At 45.6% G+C, this 17976-nt stretch overlaps 4 protein-coding genes across 4 annotated transcripts; 2 read left to right on the plus strand and 2 right to left on the minus strand.

Annotated features, from left to right (window-relative positions):
* Positions 1–6045: 6045 nt before the first annotated feature.
* Positions 6046–6637, minus strand: LOC125533067 (squamosa promoter-binding-like protein 10). The gene has a single exon (XM_048696854.1). The coding sequence runs from the start codon at positions 6635–6637 to the stop codon at positions 6233–6235; it is 405 nt and encodes a 134-aa protein (XP_048552811.1). The 3' UTR covers positions 6046–6232.
* A 536-nt stretch (positions 6638–7173) lies between these two features.
* Positions 7174–8064, plus strand: LOC125537846 (ABA-inducible protein PHV A1). Its single transcript, XM_048701164.1, has 2 exons — positions 7174–7339; positions 7425–8064. Exons 1-2 carry the CDS (start codon positions 7280–7282, stop codon positions 7836–7838), a joined length of 474 nt encoding a protein of 157 aa, XP_048557121.1. The 5' UTR covers positions 7174–7279; the 3' UTR covers positions 7839–8064.
* A 3201-nt stretch (positions 8065–11265) lies between these two features.
* Positions 11266–12377, plus strand: LOC125527027 (ABA-inducible protein PHV A1-like). The gene is made up of 2 exons (XM_048691610.1): positions 11266–11466; positions 11552–12377. Exons 1-2 carry the CDS (start codon positions 11407–11409, stop codon positions 12122–12124), a joined length of 633 nt encoding a protein of 210 aa, XP_048547567.1. The 5' UTR covers positions 11266–11406; the 3' UTR covers positions 12125–12377.
* A 660-nt stretch (positions 12378–13037) lies between these two features.
* LOC125527018 lies at positions 13038–17341 on the minus strand. Its single transcript, XM_048691601.1, has 6 exons — positions 16989–17341; positions 16753–16903; positions 15954–16214; positions 15032–15113; positions 13740–13933; positions 13038–13501 (listed from the first exon to the last, which is right to left on the minus strand). The coding sequence occupies exons 1-6, from the start codon at positions 17219–17221 to the stop codon at positions 13193–13195; spliced, it is 1230 nt and encodes a 409-aa protein (XP_048547558.1). The 5' UTR covers positions 17222–17341; the 3' UTR covers positions 13038–13192.
* Positions 17342–17976: the final 635 nt, after the last annotated feature.

A 17976-nucleotide genomic window follows, 5' to 3' on the forward strand; every position in this document is an offset into this window, starting at 1 on the left:
TGCGCCGGTTATATCGAATGTGATAAGCATACACAAAGCTCACAAATACTTTCATGGATAAAACATCTATTTTTTTATGAATACGCAAAGCTTGCAAATAAAAAATACAAGAAAGATACACCACAAAGAAATAGGATATTTTCACTAGATGATCACTATTATTTTGTGAATATGCAAAGCTTGCAAATAAAAAGTGTATAAGAAAGACGACACAAAACACAAAAAGGCTCAAACAGGTCTGCTTCAAGGAGAGAGATATGGCATGCTCGGCCCGAACAAAGCAAAAGACAATTAAATCCTTTTAGCCCAGACTCTAGCCATGGAAGGCAAGGAGCCTCGAGAGTGCCTAGAGATCGGCAAACAGGCTGGAGGAGCCATGAAAGACAAGAGCATCGAGACCACCTAGAGATCAAGTAGGCTGCACATATGCAAGTAGGCTACATAACTTGCCATTGAGATTGCCTACAGACCAGAGACAAATGCCATGAGGAAAGTGTCGGTGAAGTCATACATGACGCCCTAGTTGTCCATGCCTTGAGAGGCAGCCTGAACCAACCTGACATCCAATATCCCTAGATCCATCATCGGAGACGACACATGCAAACAAGACAACACCCTCAAAAAAGAGAGTGATGTGTCGCCGTCATCTAATTTGAAGGGCCGGACCTAGGGTTTCTCCCTATGCTCGAAGAGGGGCGCAGATAAATGTCATGGCAACGCCTGAAGGGGATGACAGTCGCGAGTGTCACCACTACCAGCATCAGCAATCAAGTAAGGATTTATCTCTAATCCGAGTCTGAGCAATCTGATATCCATCAAAAAAAGATCGAAAAAAGATCTAGAGACGAGGAAATCAAGTCGTTGTTCAGAACCGCCACCACAAGAAGGGGAGTTGCGCATGTTGCCGCAAGGTTGCAGTAGCACCACCGGACATGCGTCTTGGACATGGCGGAGGACGAGACAAGGAGGTGGATGGGGTTGGGAGTGTTGGGGAACGTAGTAATTTCAAAAAAATTCCTACGCACACATAGGATCATGGTGATGCATATCAACAAGAGGGGAGAGCGTGTCCACGTACCCTCGTAGACCGAAAGCGGAAGCGTTAGCACAACGCGGTTGATGTAGTCATACGTCTTCACGATCCGACCGACCCAAGTACCAAACACATGACACCTCCGAGTTCAGCACACGTTCAGCTCGATGACGTCCCACGAACTCCGATCCAGCAGAGCTTCACGGGAGAGTGCCGTCAGCACGACGGTGTGATGACGGTGATGATGATACTACCGACACAGGGCTTCGCCTAAGCACCTCTACGATATGATCGAGGTGGATTATGGTGGAGGGGGGCAACGCACACGGTTGGGAGAGATCAACAGATCAACTTGTGTGTCTAGAGGTGCCCCTGCCCCCGTATATAAAGGAGCAAGGAGGGGAGGCCGGCCGGCCCCTGTAGGCGCGCCAGGAGGAGGAGTCCTCCTCCTAGTAGGAGTAGGACTCCCCTCTTTCCTACTCCTACTAGGAGAGGGAAAGGAAGGGGGAGAGGGAGAAGGAAAGGGGGGCGCCGCCCCCCTCTCCTAGTCCAATTCAGACCAGAGGGGGAGGGGCGCGCGGCCTGCCCTAGGCCAGCCCTCTCTCTCTTCACTAAGGCCCATAAGACCCACTATTTCTCCCGTGGGGGGGGAGGGGTTCCGGTAACCCTCCGGCACTCCGGTTTTCTCCGAAACCATCCGGAACACTTCCGATGTCCGAATATAGTCGTTCAATATATCGATCTTTACGTCTCGACCATTTCAAGACTCCTCGTTATGTCCGTGATCATATCCGGGATTCCGAACTACCTTCTGTACATCAAAACACAAAAACTCATAATACCGATCGTCACCGAACTTCAAGCGTGCGGACCCTACGGGTTCGAGAACTATGTAGACATGACCGAGACACGTCTCCGGTCAATAATCAATAGCGGAACCTGGATGCTCATATTGGCTCCTACATATTCTATAGAGATCTTTATCGGTCAAACTGCATAACAACATACGTTGTTCCCTTTGTCATCGGTATGTTACTTGCCCGAGATTCGATCATCGGTATCTCAATACCTAGTTCAATCTCGTTACCGGCAAGTCTCTTTACTCATTCTGTAATACATCATCTCGCAACTAACTCATTAGTTACAATGCTTGCAAGGCTTATAGTGATGTGCATTACCGAGTGGGCCCAGAGATACCTCTCCGACAATCGGGGTGACAAATCCTAATCTTGATCTATACCAACTCAACAAGTACCGTCGGAGACACCTGTAGAGCACCTTTATAATCACCCAGTTACGTTGTGACGTTTGGTAGCACACAAAGTGTTCCTCCGATAATCGGGAGTTGCATAACCTCATAGTCATAGGAACATGTATGAGTCATGAAAAAAGCAATATCAGTAAAATAAACGATCAAGTGCTAAGCTAACGGAATGGGTCAAGTCAATCACATCATTCTCCTAATGATGTGATCCCGTTAATCAAATGACAACTCATGTTTATGGTTAGGAAACCTAACCATCTTTGATTAATGAGCTAGTCAAGTAGAGGCATACTAGTGACACTTTGTTTGTCTATGTATTCACACATGTACTAAGTTTCCGGTTAATACAATTCTAGCATGAATAATAAACATTTATCATGATACGAGGAAATAAATAATAACTTTATTATTGCCTCTAGGGCATATTTTCTTCAGGAAGGTGGCGGGGTGGGGAGGGATAGCGAAGGATGCAACGACAACCGCTGATGTCGAAAAGCCAGGAACTAGAGTTAACGCAGATCTGGGCGGTCGGGGCCAAAGCCACCAGGACGCTAGCGAGCCGAAGAAGCTAGCGAGGACGCAACCTCCGAAACAATTGTGACAGAGCCATGCCAGCAGAGGATGACGACGAGCCATGGATGCTGGAGAACGCATGCCAAGGGCAACCGGGGCCAGAGTCGCACCGGCAAGAGGCCTACCGCGAAGCCTCATGTGTCCAGCTACCAAAGGCGGCCATAACCGGGGAATCACCATGGCGAACCCACCATAGTCCGGCCCATAGCCATGTTTGCAACTCAGAGGGGGGGAAACACCACTGCGGCGCCATCAAAGGGCGATCCAAGCCAACCAAGGAGCTCTGCTGCCGAAATCTCGGGAGTTAGTGCGGTCTTCGACGGCTACTCCTCTGGTGGCGGTGAAATGAGGAGGAGGGAGGGGTAGGTGGCGGCGCAATTTAGGTTTCCCCTGCCACCACTAGATAAGCACCTATTGATATCCTGTCATTTTGGTATTGCACTTGGTCTTGAACCTGGGACGTCACTCATTTGTGTCGTGTACTATGATAGGTTTTTTCTTGATGTCATATCGCAGGCTATCTTTCACTAAGCTTCCCTTTGGCATGGAATTCAAAGTAAGTGAACATTGCTTTACTCTACTCTCCCAAATAAGTATGAAGTGATATTTTCTCTTAGCTCTTTTGAAAAATGTATAGATATCTCACCATCTTCTTTGATAGAAATGCTATTCTTTCTTTTACACCCATTTACTTTTTCATGAAAATAAGCAAGGTCTCTAATTCTTTATACAAGTCACTCTACTGTTCACCTCCTCTTTTATGCTCACACTCTTTCATTTCACAAATTTGGGTCAGTAAAGGATGCAAGTGTTATCCAAAATGAATGAATGTAAATTGTTTGTAGGTGGCTTTTCAAGTCAGCAGTCAAATCCTAGGGCACTTGCTCGAAGCCTCGAATTAGAACAAAAAGGCGATATGAAACCGAAATAGCTTGTTATTCAATAGTTTGCCCTAGTTACCATCGACAACTTGGGCTAAGCCATGGGTCAACACATCCTCCGATAGAAGTAGAAGTCGTTGAATATAGAGTTTTGTGGTATCTCAACAATTAAACCATAGAACTACAAATATTTTCATATGATTGAGGTTCCCTTTCATTATGAATAGCTTCCAGCCACAAGCAAAATCCCAATAGACGTCATCGTCAAAAGACTATTATCTTCCGCCACGTACAGTGTCAACGTATGCATAATCAGAGGAGAAGAAATGTTTTCCTAACAAGAAAGAACACATATTCTAAAACAATGACTAACATAAGGTTGCTGCCCTTGCGAGGATATGAGATTAAAAAAAGAACTTCTATCATTCTCTGAACCAGTTGTCGAACATGTTACATGCGTCACGAAGAGTGTATAAGTTAGAATCACAAACTGTGAACTACTACATCACACGAGCAGAGTTACACTAAAAAACATGACCTTAATGAATTACTCGTGGTGGCAAACTAAATGGCAGTTACTATCATGTCAACCCCGATATGTAAGGTTGTCTATGGTCAAAACTACTTCATGGTTTAAAAGCCACAAGAAGATCTTCAATCAAAGTAACACACAATTGTGTATCTGTGACATCAAATCTTATCTCCCATTCTTCCCATTCTTCCCACTCAAGACTCAACTCGACCATGCCATGATTCTTGCAGTTTTATGATATCTTAATATTCATCTTCAATGGCTTTCAAAGCCGCATCTATCTATTGCCATTTTCTCCTTTAACATGCGCCAACTTTTCGTGTGTCAAACGGTCATCTGCCGTACAACCCTTTCTAGCTCATCGAGGCACAACTTAGAAAATCAAGCAGACTATGTTCCTGCTCTTACAAAATCATAGCCCCTCTGGTCCAAATTAATTGGCACAGTCTCTATACAATAATAGTACTATGTAACTTAATTGACGCAGTCTCTGTACCTCACCGTCACGCTACCCCACCCAATCTCTTTCCTGAACCTGTCTTTACACTGAGGTAATAGCACCCCAGATCCACAAACTTGCATCGAATGTGATGTTTTAGTCCAAAACTTGCAAAATGTGACTGAGGACTCCACAAACTTGACACCCTATGTGATGTTTTGGTCCACAGGCCAGAGGGTGGACTGGTCAGCTGTGGCAATTTTGCACAAAGGCCCCTGGCGTTCACTCGATTCAACCCGCAGTGCTTACCGCCAAATACACATGTACGATGAGATGAACGCCCCAGATCCCAGGACGGGCCGCTACAGTCCCACGTCGTATCGGGGGGCAGCAAGACGCCTAGGTAGATCGATCCCCACCCGGCCACCCCACGCAAAATTAGCAGCCGTGCCCATGCATTCATGCACGCAGATCCGTCCATCCATGGCTTTAGTTAATGTCAATGAACTCCATGCGCATGAATGCATGATGCAGTACTACTACTACCACTACTGTAGATGAGCACGTACTACGCACTCTAGCCAGGTAGCCTTGTCGTGGATTAGGCCTCTCGTGTACGTACGTACGTGCCCAGGCAGGATCTGTGGCGTGGAGGGCTCCATTTTGACACGCAGTTAATAGAGCAAGCATTTGCATGCATGGTCCAACCCTTCGAATTACTCCTACTACTACTCCATGCATGCGTTGCATTGCATTGCCTTGCCGGTAAAAAACGGTCAGGGTTGAAAGCTTAGCAATGCCTGATTTGAAAAGATTCTCGAGTAATGTGAGTTGGGACCTCTCTTGGCTAAAGCTTTGGGCACGCAGTGAATTTTGAACTATCCTCTTGGAGCTAGCTACACACCCCTTTCTATGTGTAATGTGTTGATTAGCTGTAGAGGATATAAGATGTAGCACGAAAAATTAAATGCAAGGAGACAGTAAAAAGATCAAGAACAGGGTAAAAAATAATACTCCCTCCGTTTCTAAATATTTGTCTTTCTAGAGGTTTCAAATGGTGACTACATACGGAGTAAAATGAGTGAATCTACACTCTAAAATATGTCTATATACATTCGTATGTGGTGACCATTTGAAATCTCTAGAAAGACAAATATTTAGGAACGGAGGAAGTACTAACACAAACATTATTTCCTCACTGAAACAGAAAATGGCAGAAAGGCATGCTTGCTTGCAGCACTATAGGAGGAGCACTGCAGGAAAGAAAGTTGAAAGAAAGGCATACGCATGCTTGAGCCAAGCACAAGCATGCTAGGTTGCACAACCTTTGCTAGCTGATCTCAGCACTTTGAGACTATGGACTATACCCTTAAGGTCTTTTTGCTCTCCTTTTTTTTACCTACACACAAATTAATTAAAGGACACTGTTGGTACAGTGCTAGGCTTAGGCTGGTCACCACTCCATGACTCCATGTAGGGATCTCCAAGCTCACCTGCGTCGATCGGTCGTCTACATGAAGTCCACCTCAAAGAGATGCATGTTATTGTTGTTGTTGCCGCCGCCGTGGTTGCTGTTGTTGTTCTGGTCGGAGACCTCGCCGTTGGCCGCCCCGGCAGACGGCAACCCGCTGGAGCACACCGACGAGCACGACAGGATGTTGCTGTTGCCGTTGCCCTTGTTGTTCTGGTGCAGCAGCGAGGTGATGAAGTGCTGCTGCTCCTGATGGTGGTGGTGGAGCTGCATGGCGCTGTTGAGCTGCTGGTGGTGGCCGTCCTTCTCCCGCGGCTCTCCGAGCGTGAGTGTCATCGGCCTCGCCGCAGCCGCCTTGCTCTGGTCGTGCTGCTGCAGGCAGCTGATGGCGCTCGTGTTGGACGAGATGGTCGACTTGGTAGCGCTCAAAGCTGCTCGAATCATACGTAAAAGGAAGAACTAATTAGAGATAGTTAATGGTGATCAATTGCACTGGGTAGGATGCAAATGAAGCAAAGGTGCGTGCATGTTAGCTGTAGCTTACTGTTGTTGTCGCCGTGCTTATCGTTGAATCGAGTGAACGCCAGGGGCCTTTGTGCAAAATTGCCACAGCTGACCGGTCCACCCTCTGGACTGCCACATGTCACGCTGTGAGTGGCTGTGGACCAAAACATTACATAGGGTGTCAAGTTTGTGAAGTCCTAAGTCACATTTTACAAGTTCTAAACTAAAACATCACATTCGGTGCAAGTTTGTGGATCTGGGTGCTATTACCTCCTTTACACTTGTGTTGGTCTCCTACTTGGCCTTCGGCACCGGCATCCGCATGTGTTGGATCGAATCAGAATGCAGCTCGTGATATGGGTGAGCGATCGAGCTTCGCGAAGCTACTTTCTCGCTACGTGGCGGCCATGTACGAGCACCGACGTGCTACGTGTCCCGTTGCATCTGCCTATAAATGCCGCCTGCTCCAATCTCCTTTCCAACACAAGCAGTCGATTCATCCAAGCGAGTTGAGCAATAGCAGTGAGATTTACAGTGATTTCAGTTCTTGTTTGTTCGTGAGACTGTGAGAGACAAGAGAAGATGGCCTCCAACCAGAACCAAGCGAGCTACGCGGCCGGCGAGACAAAGGCCCGCACCGAGGTAACCGTCGTCTCCCGCAGTGCCTAGGTACCACTTCATCGTGCATTCGTGCTCAATGATCTGAAATGCTCTCTTGTTTCTGTAGGAGAAGACCGGGCAGATGGTGGGCATCACCAAGGACAAGGCGGGGCAGGACACGGAGACCACGAAGCAGAAGGCCGGCGAGGCCAAGGACAAGACGGCCCAGACGGCGCAGGCCGCCAAGGACCGCGCCGCCGAGAGCAAGGACCAGACCGGCAGCTACCTCGGCGAGAAGACGGAGGCGGCCAAGCAGAAGGCGTCGGAGACGGCGCAGTACGCGCAGGAGAGGTCCTCCGACGCCGCGCAGTACACCAAGGATTCCGCCGTCGCCGGCAAGGACAAGACCGGGAGCGTGCTCCAGCAGGCCGGCGAGACGGTGGTGAGCGCCGTGGTCGGCGCCAAGGACGCGGTGGCGAACACCCTGGGCATGGGCGGTGACAACACCACCAAGGACACCACCACCACCAGGAATCACTAGACGCATGCGTTGGCGCTTAATTTGCTTTGCTTTAGTCGTGTTTGGTCGTTCGCGGGCCTTCTACATATCTGTATGTTTCCACTCTTTCGTGATTTCAGCTCATTTGGTGTAAAAGTTTGCCTTCGATTTGATGTACTCCTCGTGTCCGGTCCTGTAATGAGTTATAATCGACGTACGACTTCACTCGAAGGCGGCTATAAAGTTGTATGTGATCGAATTTCTTCTATCACGGAATCATTGAAACTTCAAAATCCGTTGTTGCCGGACCAACTGGCTCATATGGTGAGGTTCCCTCTGGAGGAGCCAACCCACTCCAGTTCTCGATGCTTGTATTCTTCTGAATTTATTTCAGGTCTTTTATGATTGGACGTTGCGTCTAAATTTATTTCAGATCTTTTATGATTAGACGTTCCGCCAATAGGAATCTTTTGTCAAATCCGAAGATGTTGTGCTGGCTAAGTGCTTGCAATCATAGTGATGAGTGTGTAAACTTTAAAAAAAAATCATTATCAGTATCTCAGATGTTTTCATAGAAGTGTGTGCGTGTGTTTATAGGAGTGAGTGTATGTACATTCTAAAAATAAAGATGTTGTACCGGTTTAGTACTCCCTTCAGTACTTTTTACTCTACATATTAGAATTCTCTAAAGTCAAACATCACAAAGTTTGACCGTATTTATATGAAAAATATCAACATCTGCCATGCTAAAGTTATATAATATGAAATTTTAAGTCATGACACATCTAGTGATATTGGTTTTAGATTGTGAATGTTGGCATTTTTTTCTACAAAGTTGGTCAAACTTTACAAGGCTTGACTTCGGTCAAATCTTATATGAAAACTAAAAAGGACGGGATGGAGTATATCAAAAAATACTTATAGGAGTGTGTGCATTCCTACTCATAGGAGTGAGTGTGTGTATGTTAAAAAAAATTGTTGCCCGAAGCTTTGTGTTTATTGAGCCTTACTTCTTGCTAGATTGCTCGACAAAAGAAAAGTTCAAGCTTTTTCATTAGATATAAGCATATACACAAAGCCTGCAAATACTTTCATTGATAGCTCATTGATGGATGAGCATTATTTTTGGTGAATACACAAAGCTTGAAAATAAAAAAGAGTACAAGAATGATACAACACAAACGCAAAAAAAGAGATGGTATGCTTGGTTCAAACAAAGCAAAACACAACTAAATGCGTTAAGCCCAAACTCCAGCCATAGAAGGCGAGGAGCCTTGGGAGTGCCTAGAGATCATCACATAGTAGGGTGTAGGAGCCATGGAATGCAAGGAGCATCGAGACTGCCTAGAGATCGATATGTAGACTGTCCAACACAACATCGAGAGTGCCTAGAGATTGGCAAGTAGGCTGCACGACCCGCCATCGAGACTGCCTAGAGACCAAAGACAGAAGCCATGGGGAAATTGGCGGTGAAGTAGTACATGGCACCTCGCATACCCATGCCTTTAGAGGCAGCCGGAATCAACATGACGTCCAATATCTTGAGATCCATTTTTTGACTGAATACTATGAGGCAAAAGCCCCACAGCCCTTTATTAAAACTCAAATAACCAAGGGCCCTTACAAGACAAAAGAGAAGAAAAACTTACCTTTTTTTTTAAGGATACCCTACAAAGGTTGAAAACTCTTAGCTGCAATCGTAGGACAAAATTTCTTGCACATCGCTTGGAGCGGAGCCAAGGTAGCAAAAATCTCCATGGTACTTCACTCTTGAAGCCAGACGGTGGGCAGCTTTGTTCCCGTCCCTACTAATCCACCTCACCACAAAGGAACTGAATCCAGACAGGGCAGCGTTGATGCCCGCAATGAGTGGAAAGAGTCTTGTTTTGTTCGTAGTGCTTGGGGATAATGCATTCGCCACCGATTGACGGTCTACCTCAAGCTGGATTGGCCCGTTGTAGAACAACTTACCTATTTAACAAAGTACAACAACAACTATAAACAGAAACTAACAGAAAGCATTCCCTGTACAATTAGGGTAAGTTGTTGATCCATGCCATGAGAAGTGGTTTCACAGAGGTCTTGAACCTGTGTGAGAGGAGTGTAATATCATGGATGAAATTTTCTCTGAACTAGTTGCCAAACATGTTACATACGCCACGAAGAGTGTATAAGTTGGAAGCTACGCAAGCTATGAACTACTACCTCCGTCCCAAAATATAAGAACGTTTTTGGTACTATGCTAGTGTAGAAAACGTTCTTATATTTTGGGACGGAAGGAGTACATCATACGAGCCGACTTGCACTAAAAGACATATGCTTAATGAATTCGTTGCAGTGACAAAATAAATGACAATTACTATCATGCCAATCTCAGTGTGTAAGGTTGTCTATAGTCAAAACTACTCCATGGTTTCAAAGCCAGAAGAAGATCATCACTCAAAGTGGTAGCGGCACTAGGCTGGACGCACTCCCCATGCTAACAACAGAGCAACAGTGTTGAACAATGCTGATATATCTACAATGAAGAAAGAAACGGCCATCACGCCCCCAGGCCACTGGCTTCGCTTCGTGGGGCTTGACGCCACCATTGACTCAAAGTAACACGCACATGACACCAAATTTGATCTCCCATTTTCTCCACTCAACTTGACCATGCCATGCTTGCAGTCTTCTGATATCTTAATTTCATCTTCAGTGGCTTTCGAAGCTACATCTATCTCGCGCTATTTCCCCTTCAGCGGGCGCCAGCTTCTACGTTCCAGCCCATTGAGGCACAACTTAGAAAATTGAGCAAACTATGGCTCAATTCTTTTGGCCGTTTTTTCGAGAATCTTGAGAATCAGGCCTCCTCCTAAATAGCTAGGAGCATAAAAAGATGATCAAAATTCTGAGAAAATCTATGAGGAAGTTTGATTCTTTAAGATTCTGAGAGAATTAGCCAAAATAAACTAGGCTCATGCTAAAAAAATCTAGGCCTATGTTCCGCTCTTAAAAAATTGTAGTATGATGACAGTTGTTTCCACTTGTGGTAAGAAAGCACGGCATGCACACATAATATTTTATCAGCTCTACCAAACACGCAAGAATAGAAATATATATATGAAATCTTGCAATGAGACTTGGACACGTCGATCAAACAGAAGCTAAGGCTTTGAAAAGATGAAACAGAAGCTAGGGCGCGTGGCCCGCCGACCACCGCATATCGCCTGGTTTGCATTGGACTTCACCGTCGCACTGCCCCACCCAATCTCCTTCCTGAACCTGCCTTTACACTTGTGTTGGTCTCCTACTTGGCCTTGGGCACCGGCATCCGCATGTGTTGGATCGAATCAGCAGCTAGCTCGTGATATGGGTGAGCGATCCAGCTTCGCGAAGCTACTTTGTAGCTACGTGGCGGCCAGGTACGAGCACCGCCGCGCGACGTGTCCCGTTGCTTCTGCCTATATAATGCCGCCTGCTCGAATCTCCTTTCCAACACAAGCAGTCCATCGATTCATCCAAACCAGAGTTGAGCAATACGTACTAGCAGTGAGATTTGGCCCTTCCAATCGAGTGATTTCAGTTCGTGTTTGTTGGTGAGAGAGAAGAGAAGAGAAGAGAAGAGAAGATGGCCTCCAACCAGAACCAGGCGAGCTACGCGGCCGGCGAGACCAAAGCCCGCACCGAGGTAACCGTCGTCTCCCGCAGTGCCTAGGTACCACTTCATCGTGCATTCGTGCTCAATGATCTGAAATGCTCTCTTGTTTCTGTAGGAGAAGACCGGGCAGATGGTGGGCACCACCAAGGACAAGGCGGGGCAGGCCACGGAGGCCACCAAGCAGAAGGCCGGCGAGACGGCCGAGGCCACCAAGCAGAAGGCCGGCGAGACGGCCGAGGCCACCAAGCAGAAGGCCGGCCAGGCCACGGAGGCCACCAAGCAGAAGGCCGGCGAGGCCAAGGACAAGACGGCCCAGACGGCGCAGGCGGCCAAGGACCACGCCGCCGAGAGCAAGGACCAGACCGGCAGCTTCCTCGGCGAGAAGACGGAGGCGGCCAAGCAGAAGGCCGCCGAGACGGCCGAGGCGACAAAGCAGAAGGCATCGGAGACGGCGCAGTACGCGCAGGAGAGGTCCTCCGACGCCGCACAGTACGCCAAGGAGTCCGCCGTCGCCGGCAAGGACAAGACTGGCAACGTGCTCCAGCAGGCCGGCGAGACGGTGGCGAACGCCGTGGCGGGCGCCAAGGACGCCGTGGCGAACACGCTAGGCATGGGCGGTGACAACACCAACACCACCACAGGCGCCACAAAGGACAGCACCACCGAGAAGATCACCAGGGATCACTAGACGCATGCATACGTCCAATCTTTGCTGATTTGCTTCCTTTATTACTCGTTTGGTCCTTTTACATATCTGTATGTTTCCCTCTTGTGATTTCAGCTCGTTTAGTGTAAATTTGCCTTCGATTTGAGGTACTCGATCGTGTCCGGTTCTGTAATGAGTTATAATCCATGTACTTTGGTGTAAATGGATATGTAACGAGGACAGTCGAAGGTGGCAATAATATTAGTTTACGGAGAGAGTATTATTGAAGCTTCAATCCGTTGGTTGTCAGAAGCTTTCTTCACTTCCTATCTGTGCGAGTCCCAAACAGGCTCTACATATTGGTTTCCTTCTGAAAATGCAATTCACGTTTAATCTTATTGATAGCTGCAATTCTTCATGCTTGAAACTAGAAAGGTAGCAACCTGTCAAACCTTCATCTCACCTTATATATTCTTTCTTATATGCTTCAATGCAAGAAAGAATGTCGACGTGCATCGCCCTCGTTGCTAAGTATCAAGCTGACTTTGCAGCTAGTAGCTGTGCAAGCATACCATGCTTAGTTATACATCAACGTTTTGCATTTTGAAGTCATTGCCATAACGTATTTCAGATTATAGAGGTTCCTAAGCTTTGTTGTTGAATTCTATCTCTTCAATAATTATATTTCAAGACTGGGAAAAATAATTGACTAGGAATTTAAGTGTATATGGTGTGTGGTTTATTCATGAGAAAAGGCTGAACTGACGGTCTGTTTATTTCATCTTATTTATTTCCTACGTATGCACATCAGCAGCAGAACGAGCAGCAGAAAGCGTGGTCGATATCAGCTGTGAAAAAGACAGGTCTGCATGGGTTCAAAGTAGAAAATATTCTGGTTTGCTAACATTTCAATGGAGCACAGCTGAGGAAAAATAACTGAATGCCACCCATGTGCTAAATGGAGAACAAAAGTTATTTCAAAACTTGTCATTTACATAATTTGCGGCCAAGAACGCTGTACAATCATGCCTTTTCAATTTCATGTAAGTAGTAAGTACTCAGTTTGTAAGGATAAAACGGTAGCATCAACAGCTTAAGCCAGTCCTACTACTACTGCATGGGCACCGTCGCATCAGTTCTTCCCCTTGGCGAAGAGCCTGGTTCTTTGTCCTGCTTAAAGGCCTTCTTCAGGAAGAATGCCATGGCAAGCTGTGCGCCGAGGTTAGATCGGCCTTTCGACAGACAAACGATGCTTCCAATTAGCAAAAGCCCACTTGCAATCGTTTCCCGTGATGACTTCTTCCCTAGCTGCTTGCAGGGAGAAGTTCCGGATGAAGGTGTGGGAGGAGCAACAGCCGCAGCTGTATTCACTGGAGATCGATTACTTTCATCCACGTTGCTCTGCAAGTCCTGGGGAAACTGATGCACGGAAAAAGATTCATCAGAATGACATTCACACATCATGTGGATACATACATAATTTTAAATTCAAATTCAAAAGAATAGGCTGATACTACTTATAAACATATTCAATATTCAAAACAATTGCATTGCCTGCATTTTTGTATTTTAATCATGGGAGCAAGCAAGAGACAACTTACAATCCATAACAAGCAATAAACTAACATGAATCGACAAACTAGTAAGAAGCACTAACCTTCTTGGTAAGTCTTCGCATGGTCGAAATTGATATCGACGGACCACGCTGCTGAGGATACCGGCGTAAAGCATTGTTCATCTTACAAATATAATTCCAGATGCCCTTGGAAAAGGCCAGCTTTGCCATCTCGATGTTCATGCCATTGTCTTCATGGTGCAGCACGGTGATTTCACATGCGTCTCTTCCAGGGACTATAAGGTAAATTGTAGGTGTAAAATTACCAACAGGCCACATAGATGATATAACTACCCCGTTCCAAAACTGATGACCCTAGAAAGTGTGCAATAAAATTTCTCTAACAGTTACTATTTATATGTAAAAGGATTAATGAGTGAAAATACTAACATCATTACATTTGTCATGAAATATTTTCATAATTATGTATGCTTTTAGCTTTCTTTGCTAACATATTCATATAAGAAATAACGAGCTAAATTGCATCTTCAAAACTCTGTCCATGTGTACAACGTCATGTAGTAAGATATATCCAGAAAACATACCCCCCCCCCCCTGTTCCAACATAGTGTTTACAGTATTATTTGGTTTTACTGATGTTGATATTTTCCTCTATGAACTTGATCAAGCTTTACGAAGCTTGACTTCTGAAAAAATCTATACGCGCTATGTTTTGGAATGGAGAGTACTTGGTAGATGAATTTACTGCACATTTCAAGCAAATAATAATACACAAGGATTGGCAAGATATAAATCAAACAGATAATTATAAGCCAATTTTGAAAAGGTATAAGATGGCACTTTCTATTCGTTCCAACTTCCAATTTCTATCAGAGTGGCACATATCAGGTCATACAGGAAATTAACTCAATGGGTACAGAAATATACTACTCAGTAAAACTCAGTACACATAGCATTTCCAACTTCCGAGTTCTATTTGTTTTGAGTTCCTATCAAACGTGCGCATAGCATTCAGTACAACTCAATGGATACAGAAATATTACAAAACCTCGGGTTCTTTTATTAGACAAAGTACAAGTCAATCCAATCCACATATTGATAAAGATACAAAGTTGTGCTCTGAAAACTGATATAGTAGTTGCATTTGAATCTGAAAACTATGTATAAATTTATATCTTATGGGAATTATATAGGCTGATATTTCCTGTTGTAACACAAGTTAGTCACATAATAGCATTCACTCAACGTCATTCTATATGCCACTTTTTAAAAAGCGACCATCACCACAAAACGAGTTACTGAAAGAAGATAGTTTAGTCTAATCTAAGCTAAATAAATACCAGACAGAAGGCCTTGTATCAATCTTCACTTACCTTTCCTAATACACCACCCCGATCTCAGAAGTCGTACTCGAACAAATTTTCTTTGTCTTGGCGCAAGAGAGTGCTCACATTCCTGCCAGGATAAACTAATTAAACAAGGCGATCAGATAATTTTACAATAGCAACGTCATTCTCGTTCAGACTGCATATGGAGCAACTCAAGTGTAAACTGAGTGACAGCTTTTTTTTTAAATGGCAGCTCAATATTATTTCAAGTGACTAATGTTTTCTGGTTGAATTTCATTCAGGTGAGTTTTTTTTCAACATCAGTTGATGCAATTTTATGTTTTTTTTGTTTCAAGTGATTTATGTTTATTTGGTTCAACCTTAGTTCAAGTGATTTCAAATTTTTGTTTGTTCAACATTAGTTCGAGTGATTTCATGTTTATTTGGTTCAACCTTAGTTCAAGTGATTGTAATTTTTTGGTTCAACCTTAGTTCATGTGATTGTATTTTTTTGGTTCAACCTTAGTTCAAGTGATTTTATGTTATCTATATAATGGGCATAACATTATTGCTATAATATGTATGTATGCAGTCACATCACTGAATTTTCAAGCATAAGAGTTGAATCTTGAATTTCAGGTTAGAATAGAACATTTTAGATGTAACTGTGGTTCCATCAACTTCATTCTGTAATTACTCCAGGAACATTGCTACGTTCTAGGTGAAACAGGACAAGCAAATATTATTTCAGGAGAAAACTGAACCCTTCATGATTAGGATAACTGTACATGAATGTATGTAGAGTGAGTAAATTTCTGCATCCGTACAAAAACCAACAATATCACAACTGTAGATAAATCGATATCTGATGAAAAGATGTCATATATATCACTGATGCACAGTTGTGTGAAACTGGAAGTGAATAGTTTATGCAAGAGGCAGGCAGGGTGAGGGAGGTGTGACTAACCTTTACCAAGCAATAGAAAGAGTTCTCATCTGATGCCCAAACTCGCCATGCCAATATGTACTCCCTTGGTGTTAAAAGAGGGAACTTCTTAACCGTACGCCCTATCTCAATTCCGCTATTTTCATCACACTGTAGCTGCTCATGCTTTATCACAGTGTTATCCCACTCCATCCTGTACTCATTATCCATGTAAAAGTCCCTCAAAAGCTCTGTTGAGCATCCCTCATAAGTTGTCACACTAAGATATCTAGGTGTGCCATCCTGCATTTGAGAACATCACGATACATAAATAAAATTCATAAGCTAGACACTGCACCCAATCATGGCAAACTCTTGTTCAGAATCCAGAAACAACCCATAGGCCCTTTGAAATTCCATTTTATCAGTAATTAGTGATTAACTCTTGCAACCATTATGAGTTCTAACTAATTGCAAAGCCTCAATTTCATGTAAAGAAAACAGATAAAGTTCGAATTCACTGGGGAAAAAACATAACAATTATTCAAAAAATTGTCTGCAGCCATCTTTGAGAATATTACTAGTGGTCGGGTGGTGGGCGACTACCAACAATTACCAGTCGATGGGTCGAGCGAAATGCAAATCCTTGTCTGACTAAACCCCTGAATTAATCACAACGAGCCCGTGCCATGATGTATGTGGTACAAATCTTAACGTGCTTCTAGCCTAGGATAGTAGGATCTCTAGGCTGAACCCAAGAACAATAGCCAAACTCTGGCACATATTTATGTGTAAGATGAGAATGAACACAAATCAATGAGAAACAGGGGAGCGCTGGTACCGCGGTCCTCTCGCACCACGCCTTGTAGGAGACGGCGTCGTTCCCCTTGGCGATGACGGGGTCCCAGCCCTCGAGCTCCGGCTGGCGGGCGCCGACCCCCAGGCTGCCCACCAGCTGCCTCAGATCGTCCTCCGTCACGAGGCCCTCCACCCTGCGCTCCAACACAAACGCCCCCATCCGATCAAATCAATCACACGATTCCGACCAAGGGGCAAGGAAGCGGATATCTGACCGACCCTGAGCTGGAGCCGGACCCGGAGGAGGGTGGGGCGGGGGCGGGCGCCGCGGGGGCGTCCTCCTGCTGCCGGGCGAGGCGGGCCCGCCCCCGGCGGCGGCGGCGGACGAGGAGGACGGAGAGGTGGGCGACGAGGAGCAGGAGGAGCGCGGCGGCGGTGGCCCAGCCGCCGGCCCCGCGCGCGGCGGGGCGCCAGAGCTCGGCGGCGCCGAGGAGGGCCTCCAGCGGCGGCATGGGATGGGATGGGATGGGTGGCGCGCGCGCTCGGGCCGGGCGGACGGCCTTGTTGCGGGGGTTCCCCTCCCCTGCCTGCCTGCCTGCCTCGTTCCTTCCGTGACGGGGGAGAAAGCGAGGAGGCTAAAAGGGGGGAAATAATAATAGTCGGAGCAAAATAGGGGAAAAGGGAGAGGCGGGTGGCTCCGCTCGGACGGTCGCCGCAAGTTTTGTGATGGCCATGGGCTGGGTTTATGCCCCCCCTTTTTTTTCCCTGGGTTCAGACCTTGAGTGTGGTGGCTCAGAATGAACTTTGAGTGGGTTGCAAGAAATGGGCCACATGAATCTCCTCCTTTTTCTTGCTGGATGAGTGTGATGTGGTTGAATCTTGGTGGTGGCCTTGGATAAGATGCGCGGCATGGTCTCGCTGGATGTGTGATGTATCCTCTCGTATTATTATTTAACTGGTTTTATGAATTATAGGAGAAGAAAAGATAAGGACTTGCAAGAGAATATTTTGGCACGGAGCGGAGTTTTATTCCGTTACTTGTAATGTCATGGCACCTCTTGTTTTCATCTACGGTTTTCATTAGGAGAAAACAACTGGTTCATACAGACTACTAGCAGAAAAAGAAAACAGAAGGCCCGAAGGCAGTGATATCACCGGACCAAGTGAACAGATGAGCAACATAGCACAACACCTGCCAACAGCAAAGTACCATTACAATGACGCAACTTAAAGCATAAAACGTTTCTAGGAACAAGCTAACTAGTTT

This window comes from Triticum urartu, chromosome 1 (assembly GCF_003073215.2).
Source record: "Triticum urartu cultivar G1812 chromosome 1, Tu2.1, whole genome shotgun sequence".
NCBI lineage: Eukaryota > Viridiplantae > Streptophyta > Magnoliopsida > Poales > Poaceae > Triticum > Triticum urartu.